General features: G+C 37.7%; 1 protein-coding gene across 4 annotated transcripts in view; it reads left to right on the forward strand.

Annotated features, from left to right (window-relative positions):
• Positions 1 to 25,305, forward strand: part of UTRN (utrophin) — a 368,451-nt gene that overhangs the window by 82,808 nt on the left and 260,338 nt on the right. For 3 of the 4 annotated variants that reach the window (XM_017813718.1, XM_017813716.1, XM_017813719.1), the window contains 15 exons: positions 445 to 608; positions 1,185 to 1,388; positions 2,523 to 2,704; positions 3,394 to 3,544; positions 4,954 to 5,073; positions 5,793 to 5,894; positions 8,847 to 8,954; positions 9,518 to 9,697; positions 10,969 to 11,123; positions 13,498 to 13,621; positions 15,316 to 15,403; positions 17,018 to 17,253; positions 17,523 to 17,703; positions 20,333 to 20,478; positions 23,334 to 23,546. In XM_017813718.1, coding sequence (XP_017669207.1) covers positions 445 to 608; positions 1,185 to 1,388; positions 2,523 to 2,704; positions 3,394 to 3,544; positions 4,954 to 5,073; positions 5,793 to 5,894; positions 8,847 to 8,954; positions 9,518 to 9,697; positions 10,969 to 11,123; positions 13,498 to 13,621; positions 15,316 to 15,403; positions 17,018 to 17,253; positions 17,523 to 17,703; positions 20,333 to 20,478; positions 23,334 to 23,546 — 2,354 coding nt within the window. The remainder of the gene's footprint in view (positions 1 to 444; positions 609 to 1,184; positions 1,389 to 2,522; positions 2,705 to 3,393; positions 3,545 to 4,953; positions 5,074 to 5,792; positions 5,895 to 8,846; positions 8,955 to 9,517; positions 9,698 to 10,968; positions 11,124 to 13,497; positions 13,622 to 15,315; positions 15,404 to 17,017; positions 17,254 to 17,522; positions 17,704 to 20,332; positions 20,479 to 23,333; positions 23,547 to 25,305) is intronic. The other variant, XM_017813717.1, reaches the window with a different exon arrangement.

A 25,305-nucleotide genomic window follows, 5' to 3' on the forward strand; every position in this document is an offset into this window, starting at 1 on the left:
CAGTGAAACTCTATCAATATGAAAAATAAGAAAATTAACTGACTAATAATGGGAGTGGGAGTAGGGCCCAAGTGGAAATACTTTTTTTTATGGATACTGTCCCTGAACTGCGTTTCTGCTTGGGAGATGCTTAGAATAATTTCCCCTGAATGGTTTTTATTCCTTAGCAACTTTATGCCTGGGCTGTTACTTCAAAAACATCAAGCCTTTTAATGTGAATTCACTTCCAAATGTAGAATTTTTTTTGTTTTTAATTTTTTTTTCTCCTTCGTAGTACTTTGAATATATGTCAAACCTGGTCTTTAAGGTAAAAGCTTACTAAAGACTACTCAACAGGAGAACCTGTGATGTGCACAATATGTAAAGTCTTACCTGTGTTTTAAGTAATAATTTAGAAAATCAGCTTCTTCATTTATTTTTCCCCATATCTTCTTTTTGATGCAGATGTTGCTGTACAGCTTCCAGACAAAAAGTCTATTATTATGTATTTAACCTCTTTGTTTGAGGTCCTTCCTAAGCAAGTCACAATGGAAGACATTCGGGAGGTGGAAACTCTTCCAAGGAGATATAAGCAGGAATGTGAGGATGGAGAGTTCAACGTGCAGCAGGTGTGTTTATCATCCAAGTCAGCCTGTGATTTCTTAAGTTGTAATTTTAGCTAACCTTCATGTTTGTCAGTTATCTCTGAAGCATGCCTTCTGTTTTGGACAACACAACTGGGAAAATATGAAAAATCTTATCTTCTTTGTCATTAACTTCAGTCTTTCTGTCTTCCTTTTTCTTTTCTGATTCATGTACAAAATCCTGTGTGTTGAGGTATAAAGTTCCGTTTGTATTATGCTTCTTGCTTTTGCTTCTCTTTCTCATATGTCTTGACCAGATGAAGAGGGTGGTCTGAAATCTTTAACTGAATTTGCCATGGAACTTTTGATGGGTAGTGATAGTGATGAGGTTTTGTTTGGTTGTGAGATTCACTGTTAAAAGAGCAAGATGGAATTCTATCCAGATTTTTTTATTTTAAAATGAAAGTTCATTAGTAGTGACTCTGACCTTTCCTATTAAAATGTATCCAATGTTTACTTTTAACATTTTGTGAAGGACTAAAAATTGTTCTGTTTTTAATATCTTTTGGGAAGGCATCTTCTGTGCACTTCTAAGACAACCCTTTTCTCTTGGCTGCCTAGACTGTAGTACTTGAAGAGGACCAGGACAGTTCTAGAGCAGAGACTCCCAGCACAGTGACAGAGGTGGATATGGACTTGGATAGCTACCAAGCTGCTCTGGAAGAAGTTCTTACATGGTTGCTGTCAGCTGAGGACACATTTCGGGAACAGGAGGAAATATCTGGTGATGTTGAGGAAGTCAAAGAACAATTTTCCACTCATGAAGTAAGCTTCTCTTGAAAATTCCTTTGTTGTGGTTTGATTTCTTTGTATGTGTGTATAAGCTGCAGAACTTCCATTTCCTAGTCCTTATTCAAGACTTTCCATTCTGTTTCTTTTGTCTGTCTTTTTCTAAATGAAAGGCACCTCTAACTGAATGTAGTCTACGTGTGGTTGGGTTTTTTGTTTGTTTCTTTGTTTTTAACAAATAATGGCTGCTTGAAGGTGAAAATGGATCTTTTTAGAAGAACTTAGAGTGGAACATGCTTTGAAGCTTTAACATATTTTTTAAAATCAGCTTTTGGTGGGCAGTTTACTGGTGTGCTTAATACAAAGGCAGTCTGATCCAGACTGAGTCATGCTTACCTGCTGCCAACTACTAAAAGGCCTGGTCAGCCTTATGTCACTTGCTGTTGAAAGAGGGCAATGCTGAAATTGATAATCATGTCAATTTAATTCAGTGGTCTCCTTGTGATGATTCGGGTAGTTTGTTTCAGAAACTTGTGTTGATTCTTCCAAATTATTTTTGTTTCCAAATTATTTTGTTTTGACTCTGTTCTAAATCTGGACAGGTGTGCTAATGTTGATAGAAGTTTAAAGTGTCATGTTAGATGTTTTAGTTTTCTCCAGTGTCAGCTTACTGTATACAATAACATATAAAATCTGAATGCTGATCAATATGAGGAATTTCTTCCTTGTGCTATAGTTCTAAAGCCATGAACCAAAGGAAGAGGTGTTCTAGCTTTATAGTAAATATATGAATTTTTGAGTGTTAGTAACTGATAGGGTTCTAATTGCTTTCCTACAATACATTTTAGATTTTATGTTCTGTTGTCCATAAGTAAGTTTGTTTCATATTCTTGGTGAGTTTGTTCAAAGGCTGTCTTCTACCAAACAGATCTTTCATTGAGGTGGTCAGCTTTTTTTTCTCAATTTATTCTGTTTTACTGGCTCCAGACTTTTTGTAGCTCATGGAAAATCTTTTGTCAAAGAGAGGAACAGGTCTATGGTGTTTGTGTGTTTGATAGTACCAGCTCATTCTGCAGCAATGTTTCAAGCATGACAGTTTTTTAGGATATTTACGAATTCATAAACTCCTGTAGGACCCCGTGCTGATATCTCTGCTTGTACTATTTTCAGGGGTTTATGATGGAACTGACTGCGCACCAGAGCAGTGTTGGCAGTGTTCTGCAGGCTGGAAACCAACTGGTGGCCCAGGGAAATCTGTCACCTGAAGAGGAGTTTGAGATTCAGGAACAAATGCTGCTGCTGAACTCCCGCTGGGAGGAACTCAGGGTGGAGAGCATGGACAGGCAGTCCCGGTGAGTTGTGGCACATAACCTCTTCTAGAGGCACACACCGACTTCTGGTGCTTGCTATGCCTTGGAGAAGTCGGTTTGCATCTGTTTGTAAGAATGTTTTTTAGAATTAACACTTCAGTTTGTGACATGAAATCCACCTTCATACTTTCCAAGGTGAAACAAAAGGAATGACTTTAACTGGTTGGGGTGGGTTTTTTTTAATAATGTAAACACTTTGAGACTGTTATGCTATGTAGATGTGCCAGACTAAATATGTGGTATCTAAATGCAGTAGTTACATAAACTACTGAAAGAGTATTAAAAACACATGTAAGTTTCTCTATAAAGTGGATGTGGATAGCTATGGGTATTTACACAGCTAAAAACCATTCAGAAGAATTTTTTTCTGCATATGGGTTACCAAGATAAGAGCTGTTGTGACTCTCAGCAGAGGCTTTGTTAGCAGCAAATCCCTGATGGAAGAAACAATCACTGATATAAATTGCATAGTTCATGAACTTTTTTGTTGAGAAAGAGAGAAGGAAACAAGAATACTGAAATGTGTTCCTTAGCTTAATGCTGAACAGTTTATTTGGCGCTAGGTAACTGTTTTATGAATGGCCTTGCTGCTTTCCTATATGAAATGGAATTTAGTTTCTTTCCTGGGAAAGCTGTTTCTGAAATAACTCAGTCTGTGCTTCCCCCTGCAGCCTACATGACATGCTGATGGAGCTCCAGAAGCAGCAGTTGCAGCAGCTATCTGACTGGCTGACAGTCACAGAAGAACGCATTCAGAAGCTGGAATCTCAGCTCTTAGCGGAGGATTTGGTGTCCCTTCAAAAACAGCTGGAAGAACATAAGGTAAACCTTCTTGTCTGCTATGTAATATGTATGGGAGAAGTATCTGAAAGATATGTACACTGTGGGTTCCTTAGCTGAGAAACTTGATTGTGTCAGAAGTCATACATGGCTGCATTTGGTGTTTGGAAAAGGAGGATGATGGGGTAGAAAGGAATTGGAAGTCTTAACTGAAGGCTTGGGCACTGCTGACTATTATATTTGCTTCATGAAGGAAGTGAAACCTGTAGGGAAAATTGTTACCCTTACTTTGTGCAGAGACAAAGACCTCTCCCGGTAAATTGTTGGTGTGAGGAACAGTATGTACTATGTATATACTGTGGACAAACTTGCCCTTAGTGACTGGCAGGCATGCTTGAGACTTGCAGATTAATGTGGTATCAGGAAGGGCTTTCCAAGTCAGTGATTCCAGTCCCTGCTTTTATAGGAATTGCATCCTAAAGGCGTGCATAGACACTGCTCTCCGATGTGCATAATATTTTGGAAGTAGTTTGTCTCTCGAGTTTTTGGATGCAAGTCTAACCTTTTTATCCTGCAATAATAAGGAAGAGATGTGAAGGAGAAAGATGTCCTTTTTGATATTTGTCGTGGTTGCAGCTTTAGTTTTTGTGCTTAGTGCTGAGGTTTGACCTTCTTCCCAGCATGGGACATACCTCACAGAACAAGAACAGTGGACTATTTTTGGTCTGTGTAGTTTTCTGTCCCACATTTTCATTCTTTTGTCTTCAAAGTCTGGGAAGTTTGAGGCATGTTGTTCATGGAGTAGCTTAGGATATGCAGGGATGAAAAGTGACATTTATAGTACTGTAAAGGTTTATTGATCTTGCAGAAATATTTTGGAGGTAGGCTTTAACCATGGAATTTGTTATTCTATAATTTTATTGTATGAATATTTAAATCTTCATATTGTTTTAAACTAATCAGAACTGCACGTTTTCTGCAGTTCTTAACTATTGTCTTTGAACATCATGATCAATTATTACACTGTTGGTATTTATGGGAATTATATTGTCAGCTCTTAACAGATGAATGTTCTTAGTGATTTTTCCCTGTTTGGCATGCCCTATGGTACTTGCTTATTAACAATAACAGCTTTGTATAGAAACACTTAAGCTCTCCAACCTATAACATTAGATATATAGAAAGTCAGTGCAGTTGTCATGATTCTCCTAGTCAAGTATGGTGCATACAGCTTAAAGCACTCCCATGTTTACCAGTATTTCAACAGAATGGTTTTGGGTTCATTTCTAGCAGCCTTTTGCTTATATTTACTTAAACTGTGCAGTGATTTTGTGCTTTACTGTTGAATCTGAAGTTCTTCCTTTGCCACAGCAGTTGTGATAGTCCGTGTGGCCAAAAGAGCAGATTAGCAAATGTATTCAAAGTTGGTAACCTCTGTTTTGTTCTTATAGAGCCTGCAGAGTGATCTAGAGGCAGAACAGGTGAAGGTGAACTCCCTAACGCACATGGTTGTCATTGTCGATGAAAACAGTGGGGAAAGTGCAACAGCTATTCTGGAAGAACAATTGCAGGTAAAATGGTAGAGCCTTCTTTTTTTAACTGTGGTAACAGTTACTTAAAATCTCTCCGTATAATTGTTAATTAGTGGTTTTGTGTTTAAAGACAATTTATTGTAGAAAGTAATTTAAATTATTTTTTTATGAAGTAATACTAATTTAAAAAATTATTAAATTAGCTCAAGCTAAAACCTACAAAAGTGCTTTGGTGACTTACAAGCTCAATTCCTATTTGCATTCCCAATGACTTAGATACTTTTGTAGTATATCCTTACTACATAGATGCATAGTGCAACTCTTATTTCGTATAAGTAATTTTTATTAGGAAGTTAAAATCTGATAGGAAAAATATTTAAAGATATGAACATGATTTATCTAGGGAGTATCATGTGAAGTATTTTCCTGTTTTTATCAGAAGTTAGGACTGTAACCTGAGGTACAGTGAGTGTGGGACAGAATTTATTCAAACAGAATTCGTGCTACTTTGTTTGCTCCCTTTGAAGTCAATCAAATAGCTCACTGACTTCAGCAAGAGCAGAGGTAAGGCCATAAGTGAATGTTTTTGAAAGTGTTAATCTCCAGTTCTGTGCAATACGGTGATAGCAGTAACTGACAAGGAGGTAGATATAATGAAGGAAGAGGTTAATGTGAAGTAGAAATTTTTTTTGAGTATCTGGTTTTAGAGTTTCTTTTTGAGGTTTGTGATCATTCACGAGCATTTCCTGCTTTTGTAGAAACTTGGTGAGCGGTGGACAGCAGTTTGTCGTTGGACTGAGGATCGACGGGTCAAGCTGCAAGAAATTCAGCTTTTATGGCAAGAGTTGCTGGAAGAACAGGTTGGTAGCTGTTCAGTTACTCAGGGTTGACCAGTTGATTTGTGGAAGGGAAAAAACAACCATCCAAAGAAACCCAAACAAACAATCAAGCCCCTGACTAGGGTGGGGAAAAAAAACCTTGAAAAGCTAGGCTTTGTTATTGTTTGGGTTCCCACTGTTTTTTGAGGATTAGAATAGCTCTGAAGTGCAAGAGAAGTATTTTCCAAAGTTTTAAGAAAGAAAGTTTATAACACCTTGGAAATTATTTTATAAGGAATCTTGCAAAATGGCCAAGAAGTGTGAATATCCATGATAGCAAAATTACAATGAGTTCTCTAAGTATCTGGTGGTTTTGTAATTACAGAAATTTTCCTGATTAAGGTATATGTGCTTCCAACATGGATACACATACACGACTGTGCAATCAGCTAATCAATAGATAACTATTTTCAAAATCATTAGCATCAAGCATTTGGTCAATATAATGAAGCATGCAGCTTGTTTCATTTTGCTGGGTTCAGCTGAACAGTTGAATTGTCAAGAACTGTGAGTGTTCTCTTGCTTTGATATCATGTATTTTACATATATAATAAATACTGCTCAAACACAAAGTAACTGATGGCATAAAAGTGTGTTAACACAACTATGTGTGCTAGGTTTGCATGCCTGATGCTACAGTTTAAAATAGTTGATGGGTTTTTTTGTTTGAAGGTTTTACTGAAATTGGTTTTTTTCCCCCTTAAATGATGATATTTATTACTATAAGCTATTGTTTAAACAGCAGTACACTCAGATTGTGTAGACACTTAAAAGAAGTTGAACAGTGCTGATAAGCTGTTGGTATCAGTTGCAGCCTGGTTTCTTTGACAAGGATGTTTTTGTCTGTGGGTTTTGGGGTTGCTTATGTGTTTCTCCGTGACCCCTCCCGTATCTGTTTGTAGTATATTGATAAGCTGAATTTCTAACTCATGTGACCTTGTTGATATGGACCCAAGGTTAAAATTTTGGTTTATCCCATGCCAAGTATCTGTTTATATATATTTCTTTGAAATACTGCTTTGTCATCTGTGCATGTATATCCAGAAAATTGTGTGCTAACATTTTTTTGCAACTCTTGGTCATGGTAACTCTGAGTTGAGAAATAACAATTACCCCAAAATCCTTGCTGTGTATGTCGAAGTATGAACTTCCAAGTGCTCTTAGTTTTGGTGACTCTATGTGAACATATTTCTGTCCTCTTCCACCCTTATATTTTTATAGGGAAAATTGGCCACTCATTGGCTCTTACAGTACTGTTAAAAATGTCATCTTCTGTTGGAGTTGCTTTTGCATTCAACTTTTTTTAATTTGTATATAATTATGTTGCTGTGTAAAAGTGAAACAATGGATGTGTTTAATGTAGAATGTCAGTGAATAATGAAGAAATACAAGTTTGTTTTAGTTGGTTTAGATTTAGCCTATGTTTGCATTCATTGTTCAACTGAACAAGGCATTTGTTACTAAGAGGTTTGAATTACAGTTCTTTGTCCTTAAGAATGATCAAGTGACTTACAAAAATTATAGTTTGAAACTACTCAAAAACTGAATACAAATACTTTAACAGAAAAGTAGCTAAAACATTTAGGTACTAGCATTTTCCATTATGGCCAAACATACGAAGAGATGAGCAACAGTGATGCATCAGCCTTTATGTGGCTACCTAGAAAGCTTTTGGAAACCACAATTCTTACCACTCAGGAAACAAATTCCTCAATTGGTGCCAGATGTCAGATACTTCTTAGCACTGTGATAATTATGTTTCAGTTTTCTAGGGAGAGTTGCCTTTGACTGCTGGCTTAGCAGAAATTAACTGAATACACTGAAGGGTTTTTAAGCTCCTCTTATGCATAAAATATGTTGGCTGGGATGCCAGCATGATTTTTCCATGGAGTATGTGATGTTATAATTTTGTTTCTCACAGCCTTATGGCATTTCCACCACCATTGTATTTTCTGTCTGTACTTTTTGCATATTGGTTTACATTGGAAATATAAATTGCCTTAACCCTTTGGCCCACAGGTTGCTGTAGTAAGTTCTGGGACAATGACAAAAGTATACAGCTAGACTGAGGAGCCTAGTGGCTCTTGTAAACTGTGTTGTTCAAAGAACAAAAAGGTCTGCCTTGCTGTATGATTTATTTTTAAACACAGAGGAACAGCAGTGCACCAGTGGCTATGCAACTGAGAACTGGGCATTCTAGTCCATGGAAACTGCTGTGCAGCAGCAGCAGTAATATGTTGCAACATAATATATTCTCTATAAAATCTTTCCTGATACTTGATGCCAGTTATTGCTGGTGTTACCATAGGAGTGCTATATGACTGAAGCAGAGTGAGACCCGGGACAGATTTCCTAGGAAAAAAACGGAAGAAGTTCAAGATCCCTGAGTTAGAACTATTCAGAGCAGACCACTCTAGCTTTCCGTAGTTAATGAAATAGTATTTGCTGAAGTTATTTTGCAATTAAAAGTAGGTACCATAGACAGGGAGGTGACTAATTAGCATCTTTGATCGACTGCCTGGACTAAAAGAATTTTGAATTACCAGCGGTGTAGCTTCTGTGAGAAAATACTTGTAACAACTGGGTTTGAGTCATGGAGGAAGAAGGGTGGAAAACAGAAAATGTACATGCCATTTTGATGAAATCCTATGTCAGCTTTAGGATGGATGTCTGTTTGCTATAAATATCTTTGGTGGAAATGTGCTCTGATAAATTGAGAAATGATTTTGTTGAAATTGTTTTGTTGGAAAGTATTACTTCATTCCCTAATCTGATATTTTTGTCCCATTTTATCTATTATTGAAGTCAACTGAAATTCCTGCGTATAAAGACTGTAGAATTGTGCCTTGAATGCAAAGATCTTAAAGAAGGAGTTGTCAATAGCTGTTTGACAAACTTGATATTTTCTTGTGCTATTTTTCTTACAATTTGCAGTGCTTATTGAAAGCTTGGTTAATTGAGAAAGAAGAGGCTTTGAGTAAGGTCCAGACAAGCAACTTTAAAGATCAAACAGACCTGAGTGTGAATGTTCGAAAACTAGCAGTGAGTATCACTATCACTGTCCCATCAAACCTCATTAACTAAATGAATGACAAATTACCAGTTTGACCCTAGTAGGAGCTGTGAATGCATGACACTTTGGAAGCCAGGCAACATTCTCTCCTGCCGGATTCTTTCACGTGAATTAAAAAAAATTGGTACTACCTATTCTATGGCTGTTCCAGGTTGGTGTGCCAAACTTTGTAACAGCTATCCTAGATGATTGACGGAATTTGTATTTTTTTGCAGACCACCAGTCAGCTGTGTTTTCCAAAGTGTAGGTTTGCAGTGTGGTTTGTTTTTTATTTCATTGGAGCATGAACTAATAATTTGTTACTCAAGATACTGCTGGTTGCTCTAGAAGCTGTTTCAAGGATGTGCTCTTTAAAAAGAGTGTCTGTTAGGGCTGTTTTTACATGAGAGAACTGTTCATTTGACTCAGGTAGTACATTTTTCACCTCCCTCACCACCCCCACAACACCCTTCACCTACCAGAGAGGGAATTTAAAAGCTAAGGGGTAGCAGAATACTTGATGTCATCTTTTAATGTTTGCTTTTAATTTCAGATTTTGAAAGAGGACATGGGTATGAAACGTCAAACACTAGACCAGCTGAATGAGCTAGGTCAGGAGGTGGCCCAAATCCTTGGGAATGACAGAGCATCCAGCAAAATTGATCAGGATCAAGAAGAACTAACTCAGAGGTGGGACAGTTTGGTTCAGAAGCTAGAGGATTACTCTAACCAGGTACTTAACAGGGCTTTATTACTTGTTAGCTTTTTAGATGACTGTATGTGTGCAAACTTTGCTGATACTGTGTCGGAGAGTTCTTGGCGTTAGGCTAGAGAGGTAGGTGAGTGTTTTTTCACATGAGGCTGACTTTATCTGCTGTCAGATCTGTCAACATTTTTTGGTCTTCGAAAGCCCAAGTTGTTAACCTGACTAGTACTATTACTCCTTTCTCACACAGATTAAGCTTCATTTTTCTGATGAGTAAAGCAGGCTTGCCATGTATTATCAATCAATGCAAATGCCTTTAAACATTATAAGAGTGCTGGGAATGGATTAAATCTGATACTAAAAGAAAACAAAGGGAAAACCCAGAATAGATAAATAAATGGGAGTCATACAAGCATTTATGCTCTGTGAGTATGATTTCTCATCTGTTGAAAATAGAGTAGTTGTTTGTTTGATGTGTAACCATGATAGCCAAGCTGGATTGTTAAATGTTTATTTTAGTGTTTTGAGTGCTTGGTAATGTTTTTATTTAGACAGAACTCCATTGGTTTCTGTGAAAATTTTATTTGACAGTTTTATAACTCATGTACCTTTTTATCTGATATTAATATGTCGTTATGATGAAAGCCATGGCACTGATTCACGGTCCATTTAGTGTATAGTGAATGAGTTGTGCAGTCTGAGAAGGGGTTTATTTCAGCCATGTGGCTATAGTTTGTTCTTGTGTTTGAGTCAAAGCACTAGGAAATACCAAATCTTGTCTTTATCCTTTCACTCCCCTTAAATATCAAGCACATACTTAGAACTTACAGGTTGATTCCCTTGCATCTTACTTTATAACCCCTTAAGGAACATGGAAGGTTTCTATTGACATGAGTGAGTTTTTAGGTCAAATTCACCTAGATCCTTATGAGATCTAGGCTTGGTTTTATGAGATATGAATACAAAATATGGAGTTGTGTGTTAATAGACCTCAGGTACCTTGAAATTTTGAAGAAAAATAGATATAATCCTTTTTTTATTGATTATGGTTCATTTCGACTGGTATGAAATTCTAGTTGAACTGAGAGTATTGATGCTTGGTTTCCATCTGTAAAATGAGAATAATGAAATTTTTCTGTGGAGTGCATCTATGATAAAGGTGTGCTTCATGACAGCAGGTCATTTGGAGGAGTGAATGAATGGGCTTTTATGACTGATGAATAAAAGAAACTAAGAAAAAGCAATTCAGCTTGTGTTACAAATGTTATGTGATCCTTTTCCTAAATTATTTTGTGTAGGTAACTCAAGCTGTAGGAAGTGTAGGAATGTCACAGGTTTCACAGAAGACTGCTGCAGAAGCAACACCATTGAAGGAACAGTCCAGGCAGGAGTTGCCCCCGCCACCACTCCCAAGGAAAAGGCAAATTCCAGGGGACAGTGAAGCAAAGAAAAAGTAAGTATATGTCACTACCATTTTTGCTCGCTCATTAGGTACTACGTAGACTCTCTGTCTTGGCTTTTGATTCTTCTTTTATGCAAGTGAGCAATACTTAAATTGCACTTGTGAGGTTGGGTTTGGGGGTTGGACTAGATGATCTCCAGAGGTCCTTCCAACCCGAACAGTTCTGTGAACGTGAAGGAAGTGTTGTGTACAGCCTTGTTTTCAGAGCAACAGAAAACCTGTACCTTCCATTAACTTCCAAGGGACATGGGTGTGTTTTGTTTCTCATGGAAGCAGGTCTTCAGCCCTTTATACCTCAGCTCCTTTACTGGGAAGATAGAATTAATTATATTTACTTCTTTTTGTAAAAACATCTTCTCATCTTTGGCTCATCTTTGGTTAAAAAGTGTTGTGAAAGTGCTAAGTATTTTGATTTACTATTTGTTTATAATTACCATAAATATACAAGAGAAGTGGGAGAAACTGCACAAAAAAAAGGCTCAGAAATCTATTCTATCTCCCTGGTATGTAGTAATAATAATAATATTACAATGATGCCTTCTTTGACAAGTATTTCTGGGGTGGCTGGCTGATTTGCATATGTAGATTCATAGAACGGTTTGGGCTTGAAGGGACCTTAAAGATCATCTCATTCCAACTCCCCTGCTATGGGCAGAGGCACCTTCCACCAGACCAGGTTGTTTGGAGCCCCATGCAATCTGACGTGGAACACTTCCAGGGATGTGGCATCTACAGCTTCTCTGGGCAGTTTGTTCCAGTGTCTCATCACTGAAGACAATCGCCAGTGTCTCTCATACTGAAGAATTTCTTCCTTATATGTAATCGAAATATACTCTTTCAGTTGAAAACATTTAGTCCTTGTTCTATCAATACAATTCCTGATAGTCCCTCCCCAATTTTCTTTCAGTATTGGAAAGCTGCTATAAGGTTTCCCTGGAGCCTATTCTCCTCTAGGTTAACCAATATTTAGTAACTTGTGTTGAATTCATAAATAGCACACCTAAAACTAAAGGAATTGTTTCAAGATAAATTAAGGAAGTAAATGCCGTATACTCAACATTTTGCTCTTTGTGCTTGGCTGAGAAAATGAGCACCTTCTTTGAGGTGTCACTAGTTTAAATCTTTGGCAGGCTGTTTAGGGCAAGGATAGAGGGCTGCGTCAAGAGTGGGGGGTTGCTATGCTAGGTGATGTGTGTTTGCACAGTGAAAAAGAGTTATCTTCGTTTTTTTTCTGGAGGAGGAATAGAGGTTTGGAGAGGTGAGCAACCTTCCCAGACCCTCTTGAGGACACTGGTCAGATCCTCTGAGCCCTGGTGGGGGTGTTGTGTGCATCTGAGTGTCCCAGGGCAGTAAAGCAGTCAGCAAACCATCAGTCTTGTTCTCTGTATCACGAGCTGTGAAAACTATATTAGATTTTGAAAGCAAAAGTGATTTATCTGTCATCTATTTTCTTTGAGTTCAAACTGCATTAAAGAAAGGGTCAGTAAAAATAGTTTAAACTCTCTGATGCTTTTACATTATTCCATTTACTTATGTTGAAACCAAGAAATGACCAGTAAGTAGAATTTTGCTGGTTTTTCCGGGAAAACTTTGAGTGAAGGACAGTGACTTCGCATTTATTGGGATGCTGTTATTCCATGTTAGGATTTACACTGTTTAGTATAACAGTAATATGGCCTGGCTTGTGGTATGTACAGTATATCTGTCCTCCTCTTAAGTTCTATACAGTATTGGTTAATTTGAAAGTTGATTTGGTTTCTTTTGGTGATGGCAGTTGAAACTTAGAGGTTTCAGGCTTAAGAAAGTTATGTTAGTATAGACATGTCCACTGTAGCCAAAAACATTAAGCTATAAGCTAATCTTTAGTCAGCTAAGTGTGCAAAAGGACTTGTCCACTGTCACTGCCATGAGTGCTTAAGCTGCTAGCTTTTCCTTCAGACTAAATAGTGTTGCAGACTTCTTTGAAACTTAGAACTGTAATTCTTATTTGTCTTGTTCCTGAGGTTCAGTTTATTACTTTCAAGATACTCGACATTGAGAGATCTGTTTCGTGACATATTAAAAGAAACAGTTATAGTTTGCATGAAGCTATGTATAAAAAATGAGAAATAAATGCATTCCTAATTTATTCCCAAAGGCTAATACCATGGGCATAATTTTTATGATAGTAGGTTTTTGAAAGTCTGTCTCTGCCCTACTTCCTGTGAGTAGTAATATAAGAAGCATGAATTTTGTGTGCAGTCTTGCTGTTTTAGGATGGAATAATGTGCTGAACTTTAAGACTTCTGATATTCAAGACAGAATGACTGAATGGGGGGAAAAAAAACCCCAAGAAACCAAACCCTTGTCTGACCTTTTAAACCAGGTTTGATGCTGAAAGTGCGGAGCTCTTGAACTGGATTTCAAAATCAAAATCTGCCATTGAGGCAGCAGACATCAAAGAATACAAGAAGATGAGAGAGACTTCAAGCATGAAAGAAAAGTTGAAGGTAAAATGGGGAGATAGAGAGTGTTTCAGTGAATAGTATCCTCTCTATCTAAGCTGGCTGTCAGCTGGGCTGATCCACATGCTTTGAGGGGATTAAGTCCTTTAGTTAAATAGTTTCAGAACTGGACATACATGGATATCTCTGACCAGCTGGACACGCTTTTTTTGCTGGTGTTGGGTTGCATAATCCACAGGAAATTTTAAAAACGTATATTACTGATGTCTACTTTGGAGCTCTGAAAAGTGTCTGTCTTCAGGATTATTATCTTTTACACTAAATAACATTTTGGTTTCATGTTTCACAGTCGGAAATGGTGTTGATTGACAGTACTTTTATAATTTTGGCAGAGGTAGGGCAGTGGTGTGCTCAGAGACTCAGTGAGTCATGCTGTGACACTACTCACGCACTGTACCACCCAGGGTCCAAAGTGGTGTGTTGTTATAATGTTTCGACATGTTTCCTCTATTAATTTTGGAGAAAACATGATAGTTACAACTTGTGTACAGTATTGCCGACCTACCAGACAGAATACATAATTTTACAGAATCCTGTGGGAGCCATGAAATAGCCATTTTATCTTATATTCCTTCTGTTTCGGGAACGTATTCTTGCGTTTTTTTGGTCCTTGAGCATGCTTTGTTAATGAAGGCTTACTGGAGCTTTAGCAGGACCTGAAGCTGCTTTTGAATTCAAAAACAATACTTAAAAATATCTATAAGGAATCTCCTCCTTAGTGCTGTAGTACAAAATGGTGCCAGTAGGAATGTTTGGAATGAGAGCACTGTTGAAAATAAAAACCAAAACAACCCTCCCAATAGTTTATTTATAGATCTTTATGAATGTTTATAAGCCGTTTATTAGAAAGGCTCCAAGATGAACACCGGGTTCCCATGAACAGCTGTTTTTAAATGATTGGGCTGTAAGTGGGTAGAAGAGTGTTTGTTCTTCCCAGCTGTGCAAATAAACGCACGCTTCTGAATTTACTGTAGCAAATCTAAACCAGAGTAATGACCTTTGACAGGAGTTCCAAAAAGATTTTTTGTTTGGAGAATCTTTGTAATCACAGAGGATACTGAAGTTGTGGCTTGGTGGCGAAGGAACTTACCTTTCCTCTGTGGATGTATTCTAACTATTAACTCACACAGCAATATATACCAATATGTATGACTTGAGTGAAGAACTTATTCCTTTAAAAATCTTGGTAGTCATATAGAATTTCCTTCACCATATCTTTGTGAAGGAGAGTGAAGCACTAGAGCTTCTGAGAGTCTAGGGAACAGGTTATTCCCTTCTACTGGAAATCTCAGAGACTGTGGAGGTGAAAGGACTACTAAAAAAAAGGTCTTTTCTCCACTATTTTGCATTAAAGAATTACAATTTTTGATCACAAGTGATTTGTTTCAGCTCTTGTCCCAATATCTTATTTTACATTGCAGGACCAGCAACCCTTTTAACAATATTTTATTCCTGGTGCTGTTGTACCTTCTCTTTCTTGCTTGATACTTGTGAGAACTAATTCCTTTGGCATTTGTTTTCTGAACAAACAGAACTAACAGGAATCCTAGAAGATGCTGTATTCAAGAAAACTGGATGTGTTTTGGGTAGTAGTGGGAAAATACATGTTACTGGGGGAAAGAGGGAAGTCAGGAAAAATAATGCTCACTGAAACTATTCTTTTGTGTTTCATTTTAAAGGTGATTGAAAAAGAAAGAGTTGAAAAAAGCCAAAAGTTAGATGAACTGAAACGAAGTGGACATGTTCTTTTGGATCAAATGGGAAAGGGTAAGCAACTTGAAGATTTTTCTGTTTTGTGATTTAATCAGTTGAGTTGCTGGGAAATAATATTGAAATGTTATCTCTAGTTAAGCATCACAATATATTCTCTTCCTCTCCCTCCATTTATTTTCCTTCAGAGACACTGGTCATTGTTACTGTTACTAGTTAGCTGTGTGTTTTGTTTTCATTAAAGCTTATAGAAAAGCATTATTATTCTTCTTTAATGTGCATGTGCTCATTTGCAGTCTTTTAAGAATTATTTTAAGAAATTATTTCTATTTTAGTAACAATGGCAGTTACATGCTTTTGAGGGAAGGAAAAAACTCAATATGTTTTGATGATACAGTCACAATTTGTGGCTCAAAGACGAGAGATGTCTACATGATTGAGAAACTGATTGTCAATTAAAACACTTATCCATGGGATCTTATAATTAACATCCGTGAAAGTTGAATCTTAAAGCCTTGCCAAAATCTTGTTTCATAGAGACAAAACTCCATCAGTGAAATGTGATCACCATAAAAGAGATGTATATATCATCTAGAGACAGTCTTTTATATCTGCTATATGCTTGACTTCTGGTGAAGTTGCTATGACTGGTAGACAGCTGACAGGATGGTGTCACTGTCCTGCACACTGACCAGCATTCCTTTTGGAAAATGCTGATTTCCATTAGATTTCTTAACAGTCACATTTTTCCAGTCAGACTCTTTGCATATATGCCCCAATTTGCTAAGCATCTCCAGTCCTCTCCTCCTAGCCTACTACAACTGAGGCTTTTTACAGTGGGTGCCATTGCACTGAAGCTGATGGCTGAAAGCCACTGATTTGACCTGGAGTTGGAGTTGTAAAAATTTTTATCTGTTCGTTGTTTCCAAACGTGGACAAAAATCCTTCCTTCCTCTCTCTGGATTGTAATAAACCACAGTGTTCCTTGGTATCTTTCCCCTGCAACCCAGGTTTCTCAAAACTTCTGTGNCTCTTCTACAAACCCCTTCAGCTTTGATAGGTCATGACTATGAAACCAGTGTCTGTTGACTATAATAAAAAAATGCATAGTTGAAAAGCTGCTTTGCATCAGCAAAAAGTAAGATAGAGAAATTCCTTTTTGTTTGTCATCTTAAATGTTGGAATACATAGAAAATAACCAATCTACAGCCCGTAATGGCAGTGACTGGCTGTTGTGTGCATACTCCTTTTGTGTGACTGGCTGCAGCTGCTGTGCTGCTGTGTTGTAGGTGTGCCAAGCAGATGGTCAGTGTGTGAAGCACGGGCAGGATCTATGGAGCAGAGTTTTCAAGTGCTCTTGTAGAAGCTTGGCTGCCCTAACAAGAGCATTGGACTCCATTTGTGCTAAAGCAGTGCAGCAAAAAAACCCCTCCATGTGTCTTTCCTCAAAATGGGAGTGGAATATCTCACTCTTCATTTTACTATTAACGTGGAAATATAAAGCTGAAGCACTGTTAAGTAATAAGTATAGATTTATAGATAGTGGACTTGGAATCAAAGCATTTTGCATATTAATGCAAATATGCACCTGTATTTGAAGAGAAGGTTTAAATGTCTGTTAATCAAAATGTGTTGCAGTTAATATAGTAATAATTTATGTAATCTTTTTAGAAGGACTTCCTACAGTGGATATAAAAACTATGATGGAGAAAATATTGTCGGGGTGGAAAGACATGGTTCAAAATCTAGAAGAAGCGGCCAGAAAGATAAAGTACCAGGAAGAAATAAATGCTTATTTGAAGGAAATAAATGAGCTTGAGAAGACATTAATTGAGAAGGATGACTGGCTTAAAAATGATGCTTCTTCAGCATCCCAACCCTCAGCAGTCCGGAAAGACTTATGTCAGGTAAGTCTGGCAAAACTTGTTAATTTTGCTTGGAAGGTGTCAGAAGCACAGGATGCCCCAGAGAAGCTTAGCCTAGTCAGTAAGGTAATTCAGTTTCTAAGGCATGCAGGGCGCCTGATTTGACTGGAAGATTTTGGTACCTGTGTATCAGGAATACTTGAATGTTGTTGCCCTAGTAATGTGGAAGATCTGTGCTGCAGTAGCTCTACTAAAATCTTTCTGTTAACAAGGCAACTATGAGTTTGGGTCTTGGTTTCAATCTTTCACAGCGGGAGTTAACGCATCTGGTAAGCCTGAGTCCACGGCTGGAACATCTGAAAGCCACCTGCAAGGCACTCACCTCTCAGCCCATGCCTTCAAGTTTCATTCAGGAGAATTTGAATGGTTTTCTTGATCACTTCAAGTTGACTTGTCAGAAACTAGAGGAACATCACCAACAGCTGAAAAAAGGTAAAAAAAAAAAATGTAATAATTTTTTTTTTTAAACATAACGCCTCCTGCTTACCTGTGTTCTGATTTTTTTTTTTTTGTTTTTTTTGAGCTGACTGAGAACTCTTTGGATTCTAGTAGAGTTTTTGTATTGATTCTTCTTAGCTTTGGGTCAAACTGACAAAATTATTTTATCAAGGGAAAGTATATTTTTATGGCCTCCTCTGCGCACACTTTAAAATACATTGTTCCATCGTGTTAAAAGCGATTATGGAAGGATGTGACATTCCTGAAACTTCATTTAAGGAATTAACAAGACATATTTAAGGTGGATAATATAGTTTGAAAATCAATGTCTCTCTGACACTTACAGAAATAAATAATAATACTAGACATGAAAAATGGGAGATTAGAAGGACCTTTAAAATGGAAGTGCGCATGTGAAATTTATTCTTTTTCATAGCTTTGAGCACATGAGTCATACATAATTCCTTTTGCAAATTTCATCTTTGAAGTGATTTGGAATCTGGCTTGGTTTTCAGGCAGTTTCTACTTGGGCTTTTGTTACATTAAAAATTTCATTGTGAATATTCAAACCAGTCATGCTGGTTTCTAAATGATTTTAAATGTAACACACAAAATATGTAGTTCTGGTAATATATTAAACTAAATAGCAAGAGCACAGACCTATAAGAAGATTTTTTTTTTTCCCTTGGTTTTTATTTTGGAGGAATTCGAGGAGGTGTTTTATTAGCAACTCCAAATGGAAGAGCATTAACCCTTTATCCTGTGTGTAATAAAAATAGTCTCAGTTACACTATATAGATGGCCCAACAATTTAGTATTGCACCAGGCCTGCGTGCTTCAATTATAACCATGCAGAAAACTGTGAATAATGTATCTGTCTGCCACGTTCAAGTTACAAGAGTATGCTTTCATTCTTACTGTGATGAATGATTATTTTATAGCTGTTTTGAGTTCATGTACTTTTGAATAATTTTATTGATATTGTGTATTTTGGTAATTATACACCATGTAACAAAAAGACTGCTTATTTTTTCATGCCAGACATCAGTTGAGGTGTTATCAGTATACTTGAAGCAGTTATTGCTTGGTAAAAACATCTTACGTATTTTAATATGTTAAATTTGTACTTGTGTATTTTTTTGAATGAGACAACCTGCAGTGAAATTATATTGCTGAAGTGCAGAGGGAAATGTCAGTTCAGGGTTTCAGTTTTCAGCATGGTTTGAATTGCTGCAAGGTAAAAGACCTTCCAGAGCTATATAACTGGTAGAGAAAGCTGGTGGTGTCACTTGCACATTTGTAAACTTGGTAGACTTTGACTGACAGAAGAACAGCTCCTTTCATGGCTCTTCTTTGAGCTTCTTAAAAATCCCTCATGGACTGCTACGCAGTCTCATCTCTATGGGCATTTTTTTAATGGCAATTGTGACTCAATTTTTTGTCAGTGTGAGGCTATTTTAACTATTTTCTTCTTCTCCAGGATTTGCTGTAGTTTAGTAACAGTACACCTATCTGCTTTTTATTGAATTTTTTTTATCCCCTTTAAATTGATCCTGGATTTTTGAGAAAAGGAAGCTAGATAACTCTGATTCTCTCTAAAAATGTTGACTCATTTTTATAAACGGTAGGACAGTTCTGACAGTAAGCTGTTTAAAAGGTACCTGGTGAGTGAGAACACGGGTTAGATTAATTTTTACTTTGTGGTAGTAGCAAAATTGCCTAGGAATCCAAGGGCAGAGAATGTGCATACCACAGTACAGGTCTTACAGGCGAAATCCTATTTGCAGCAGTTGTCCAAATCTGTTGTTTTCATTCTGAAATGCCATAATGAGGTGCTGTCTCCTGCCTGGGATTCCACAGAGGGCTGGCTTGAACAAATTTTGAGAAGCAGTTGAAGATTGGAAGTAGATACTCCATCCAAACTTTAATTCTCTTTCCACTCTTCCTAGGTAGTGTCTCTGTTCTGACAACAGGCTAAAAGCTGCTATTTTTATATGTTTTGTGTGTGTACATATATATATATATACAAAAAATGTAAAAAGCCACGAAAACACAAACCCTACTATTACACTAATATGTATTTTGTGTATGTGTGTGTATATATATCTATCTAAATACTAGCTTATATAGTTACTATATATAGTGTGTATATTTTACTTGCTATGTACTATATTGCTATTATATGTGTTATACTTTGTTTTCTATGTATAGTAGATATCTTTGTGTACATTTGCAGACAAATAAGAGATAGATCTAAAAGTTCTAAAAATGAAAAATACTAAATTGTGGGGGGTCGAGACATGTAAACGTCAAAATACTATCGATTCCATGACCCCACTGACCCCAACAGATTTAGGTGCTTAGGTGTATAAGAAAAATTCTGAAAATGGGGTAGAGTGTATAAATGTTTTTGGAGGTTGTCATATTTCTTATTTTATTCTATATAACACATATTTGTACATAATATATATATTTAATATTTTTAAAGGAAAAATATTGTTATCAGCAGAAGAGTTTTTTTAGCTCTTGGAAGGCTGATTATGTTCGCATCTCCTATTATTTGTGTCTTGCATCTGTTTCTTTACCTTGTATTTTGTTCCATTACTCTTTTCTGTGGTACCAGAGACAGAAAACCAGCCAAGCCAGGAGTATGTGGAGTCCCTGCAGCGGCTGAAGGACACACTGAGCGAGCTGGAGGGGAAGCAGCAGTCCATTGCCGGTGAACTGAGCGAACCCAGTAAAGTTGAGAAGGCCCTGCAGCAGGCAAAGGTAACTCACCTTCACAGTGAAGTGAGGAATTTGCTAACTCAACTATGGTCATCTTCTGTTCTCCTGCCTTGCTTTCAGTGGGGTAACTAATGTTGCTCAGAGAGATGTTGGTCAGGTAGTGGTGTGTGGAAGACACTTCTGGAGGTGCCTTGTTGAAAGCTGGGTTACCACAGGCTGGCGAGGGACATGTCCAGCCAAGGGCTGGCTATCCCTGAGCTTACAGACTTCACAGCTTCCCTTGCTGCCTGTGCCAGGAGACAGGGTGAGAACTGAGATGCTTAACTGGGGGAAGAGGACCTCAGATAGCCTTGGTGACTTCTCCAGGCACTCTGGTGTGCATGTATGTCTTGTGCTCACCAGTCCCAAAACAGTTGTTAAGGCCACAAAAGTATCTCTCTTCTAGAGGCTTGGTTGGATCAGGTTTGTGACTTGATCCAAGGTCTGCTCCTTTGCCGCTGAGTTGCTCCTTTGCCGCTCCTATGCACCACAGCCATACCTGTGCCTGGCCTGCTCGGGCTTGCTGTCCTGGAGAGGCCATGTCCCTCCATGTGGCAGTGCGGGCTCCCTGCCTCTGCCATTCTGCATAGGCCATGGTGTGTGGAGTATTAATATAATACAAACCACATAGACCTGGCTAGTTTGGGGGTTCTCAGCCAAATCCTCTTTATTCAAATGAAACAACACCTTATATATGTGGGTTCAAAGTAACACGTGACTCCCCTGACTAATCACCAGGGGTACCTCATTACTCATGTACATGGGAGTACATATGGACTTCATTTCCCATGATGCCTCATCCAGCATTTTTCCTGTAATCTGACTCCTACAATGGTGTGCAGCCTTGTAACCCTCCCCTCCAAGCACTGGTTAAAGCCCATCCAGATGTGAGGTGCCTGCCTGCCTGAACTGTGTCTGAGGGTCAGCTGGTTAAAGCAATCCCACTTCATCCTGGTTGGATGTTTGGAGACAGTAACTGTACTTCTCTGGCCTCTAGATTGCCTTTCAAAGGGAAACTGTGAGCCATAAAGGTAATTGATACATAAATTCTGTGTAGTAGAAACAATATTTTGTTTCCTATTGTGAGCCTATAAAGTAGGGGAAAAATCTATGGATGACAGTTGCTTTGTAAATGTCAGTTACTGGGGCAGAGGTGGAGCTCTCTACGGGGAGATAATTGTGCATCTCTAATACTTTTTCTATTTTATATTTTTTTTCCCCAAAAAACCCTATGGACAACTACTTTCCTGTCTCCTTCACCATTCCTCACTGCTTTTGTGGAATCATGCTTAATTCGGAAGACTGATATTTTTTTTTTTTTCCTTCTGTGATCGCATAAGAGGGGCTTCAGGTGACTTTGAAGGAGCTCTTGAGCTCTGGATGATGGGTGGGGAGAGGCCCTGTCTGATTATATCCTTATCTGTTTAGCAGAAAGTGATCATTTTTAGAAGTCGTGTAAACAAAGGTGTTAGTGCTTTGGTTTTTTTGAGCTAGCAGATTAAAATAAGTTTTGATTCTTGTGTTTTCTCTTTAGCGTTCCTTCTGTATTGTTAAAAGTCGGCAGAGATTTTCTGGTCCATATGCTACCTGAATTGCAATGGCATTAAGTCTTTCAAGGCTTATCTTTTCCTGCTTCTGCCCAAATTTCACCTCCCCCTTTTCTTCAGAGAACTAATTAACCCAAAAGGACATACTATGCTAGTGTGGGAGCTTTAAGGACTGTGACAGGAAATAGGAACAAACTGTAGATGATGAGCTGCTTGTGGACCTTGGGATTGTTCGGCTTCTGCACTGTAGCAGGCGCTGATAAGTGCTTCAGGCATAGACCCGAGGCAGGGAGAGATTTGCTCAGTCTGTGGTCCCTTGCACAGAAAGCTCTTGTTTGCTGAAAGACATCCCTCTTCTCAGTCTCATTTCTACCTCACTACCTCTCCTCTTAGAAGAAATGGTACACTTTACAGGGAAAGGATAAATAGAAAGTAAATCTGAGAACATAAACTTATAAAAAAATTCTTCCTCAGTAAAAATACAGGAAAATGTATATGCACACATTCCACATGTACACATAAAATGCATATACTAGCAAAATTAAATGAATTAAATTAATAATCCTTTCATGTGTTCATTCCAAATTTCTCTTAAGCAAATTTAAGCTGAATAACAAAAATGACCAATTCAATGAAATGGCAGTATTTTTCATGACTTATACCTTCAGCTGGTTTTTATTTTTGTAATATTAGTAAATTAGCTCTTTCAGATCAAGAGATTGTTTCTATCAGCAATATCACAGTGAATATATTCAGTTTGTATCCTCCCTGTATTCCAGCTGGAAAAGTAGTTTTCAGAACTCTAGTATCTAGGGCTTTCTTTGCAGCTAGATATTGTATTTTACTTTACAAAACTTGGAAGAACACTCTCAGCCTGTTTGTTTGTTTTCTTTTAAAGAAACAAACACCTGTGGGTGGAATAAAAATACTGAAGTCCTGGTACACTTACATCGAGGTTTCTTTTATGACTTCAGCGTAGCATAGCCATTGCTTTGTTAACTTGCGTGACAGTATTGTACAGCGCAGGAGAGGTGTAGATACCTGGGCTTGTTTAGCTACATGGCCAAGCTTTGCTATCCCTTCTGTAGTCTCTGCTGCTGCACCAGTTGAACAGATGAAGATTTTTCTACTTAAAAGGTTGTTTCAACATCTTTGCTGCAATAACTACAGTAACTGGAATATAACTCTTCACTGAATCTATGTGCTGAGTCACTGCACAATGAAACTTTTGAAGTACTTGCATTTGTATGTGCGTACCTGTTGTATGGCTAATACTGGAAGGACACGTTTTTTCTTTTTTCTTTGTTGTAGGCACTTTGTGAGACACTGGAAGCCCAGAAGCCCAGGGTAGATAAACTTGCTGAAGAAACAAAAGCTTTGGAGAAACATGCTGCTTCGGATATAAAAAACATCTACACTCAGGAGTTCAAGCATCTGCAGGGACACTGGGACAAGTTAAAGCTCAAAATTTCCAAAGATGTTAAACTACTGGAGGGAATTACATCCAAGTTGAGAATATTTGAGGTAAAATGAAAGGAATTTTTTTGTTACATAACGTTAAATAACTCAGTTTCTTTAGAGACCTTTCTTTATCTGTGTTCTTGCAGGAGTTATGATGATACTGATTGAGAAGTGATATAGTGGTGAGCCCCTAGTCTGAGAGAGGCCGAAAGCATATGTAGTATATTTGTAGCAGAGTAGAAGTGGGCTTTTAATGTGCCCAGGATATTATCTTCTAACAGCAATACTTTTCACATAAAATTAGTGTCCCCCTCTTTCAATACCAGAAGCAAAAGTTATGCTAAAGTCAAGGGTATGTCAGCTGTGCTTGTTGGTCCCAGCAGTGGCAGATGTGTTCTATTGTGGTGGCTGGCAGATGCCCAGTGCCTTACTAGTTTGTCATCTATAATTGTAATTCCATGCTTGCTACGAAAAACCTGCTCCTTCAAGTGGTGTTTTGGTCAACAGTAATAAAGAGTTAGTGCAGCCTGTTAAAAAAGGAAATAAAGAAAATGCTTGGGTATTGCGAGTTTTCCCTTTCCAAATGATGGCCTCCGAAGTGTCAGGAAGGATAGTTAAAGAATTAAGGTTAACCAGCAGTCTTATATATACGTACACATACATGCACACGCGCGCACATATATGTGAACGACAGAAAATCCCACTGCTTTAAAAATGAAGGGATGGAAAGCAAGGGTACCTAGATGCTTAACCCATTGATAACAAGGGGAGTCATGAGTGCTTAAGTAACTTAACTGAAGTGGACTCAGTATTTACTGGTTAGATTGATTTCTTTGTGTTTGCTTTAACTCCTTTCTTTAGACTATTTGTATTCTTGTGGGGAGAGGAAGAAAAAAAATAAGGAAAATAGGTATATGAATATGCATGAAAATGTATTGTGATTTAGCCTATGATGATATTGTTGTGAGCCAAAAGTTAAATAGGCACTAACCATTCTTCACTATCAGCTTGAAAGTATAAGCTCATCACAGCAGTATAAATGCCCAAATACAGTGCCATTGTTTTTCCCTAGAGTATTGTTTAACTAGGCTTTAAGTTTCATATTATTTTCCTTTTCATATTTCATTTTAAAATTCAAAAATCAAGAAGGTGCTTTAGAGATCCTCTTATGAGGAAGGCACATTAGCTAGCAAATAAGTATTTTCACATGCTTTAAATATATCTTAGTGTGTGAATTTATTTTCATTCTTTTTAACAGAAGATATATCACACAATTTATAAACATAAACAACTGTCTGTGCACTCTCTTCAGGACATTGGTACCGTGCACGCACACCACCACATTTCCTTAAAAGTTTCTTGCTCTCCCTTCTCTCTGAAGCAGCAAATGATTCCTTTATTTGATAGTCAATTCAAATTTCAATTTGATAGTGGGTTTTATTATTTTCATTTTTCTTTTATTTTAAGCCAGACAGGATCTTTAATGACTACTCAAGTACAGACATGTGTTTAAACTGAAATTTATATTACGAAGGCCGGGTAACTAACTTGCATGATGTTTCAGTGAAAGTTGGACGAGCCATTGCTGATTATGGTTCAGAAGTAGTAAAAACCTCAATCCCATTAAAGGTTTTACTTGATGGAAAAAAATGCTGAAGGGAATAACTTGATCATGCTTGTAAAGTGTTATTCACTAATTATTTCAGGACTTGAGCTGCTCCCAGCAGTGTGTGTATGTGATCTGTGTGTATGAATAGCATAGATATGGTAGTCTGGTCTGGACTAGTGGACTTGTAAATAGAAGCCACAAACCAGCTTATGA

Source organism: Lepidothrix coronata, unplaced genomic scaffold (assembly GCF_001604755.1).
Source record: "Lepidothrix coronata isolate B3197 unplaced genomic scaffold, Lepidothrix_coronata-1.0 Scaffold42, whole genome shotgun sequence".
NCBI lineage: Eukaryota > Metazoa > Chordata > Aves > Passeriformes > Pipridae > Lepidothrix > Lepidothrix coronata.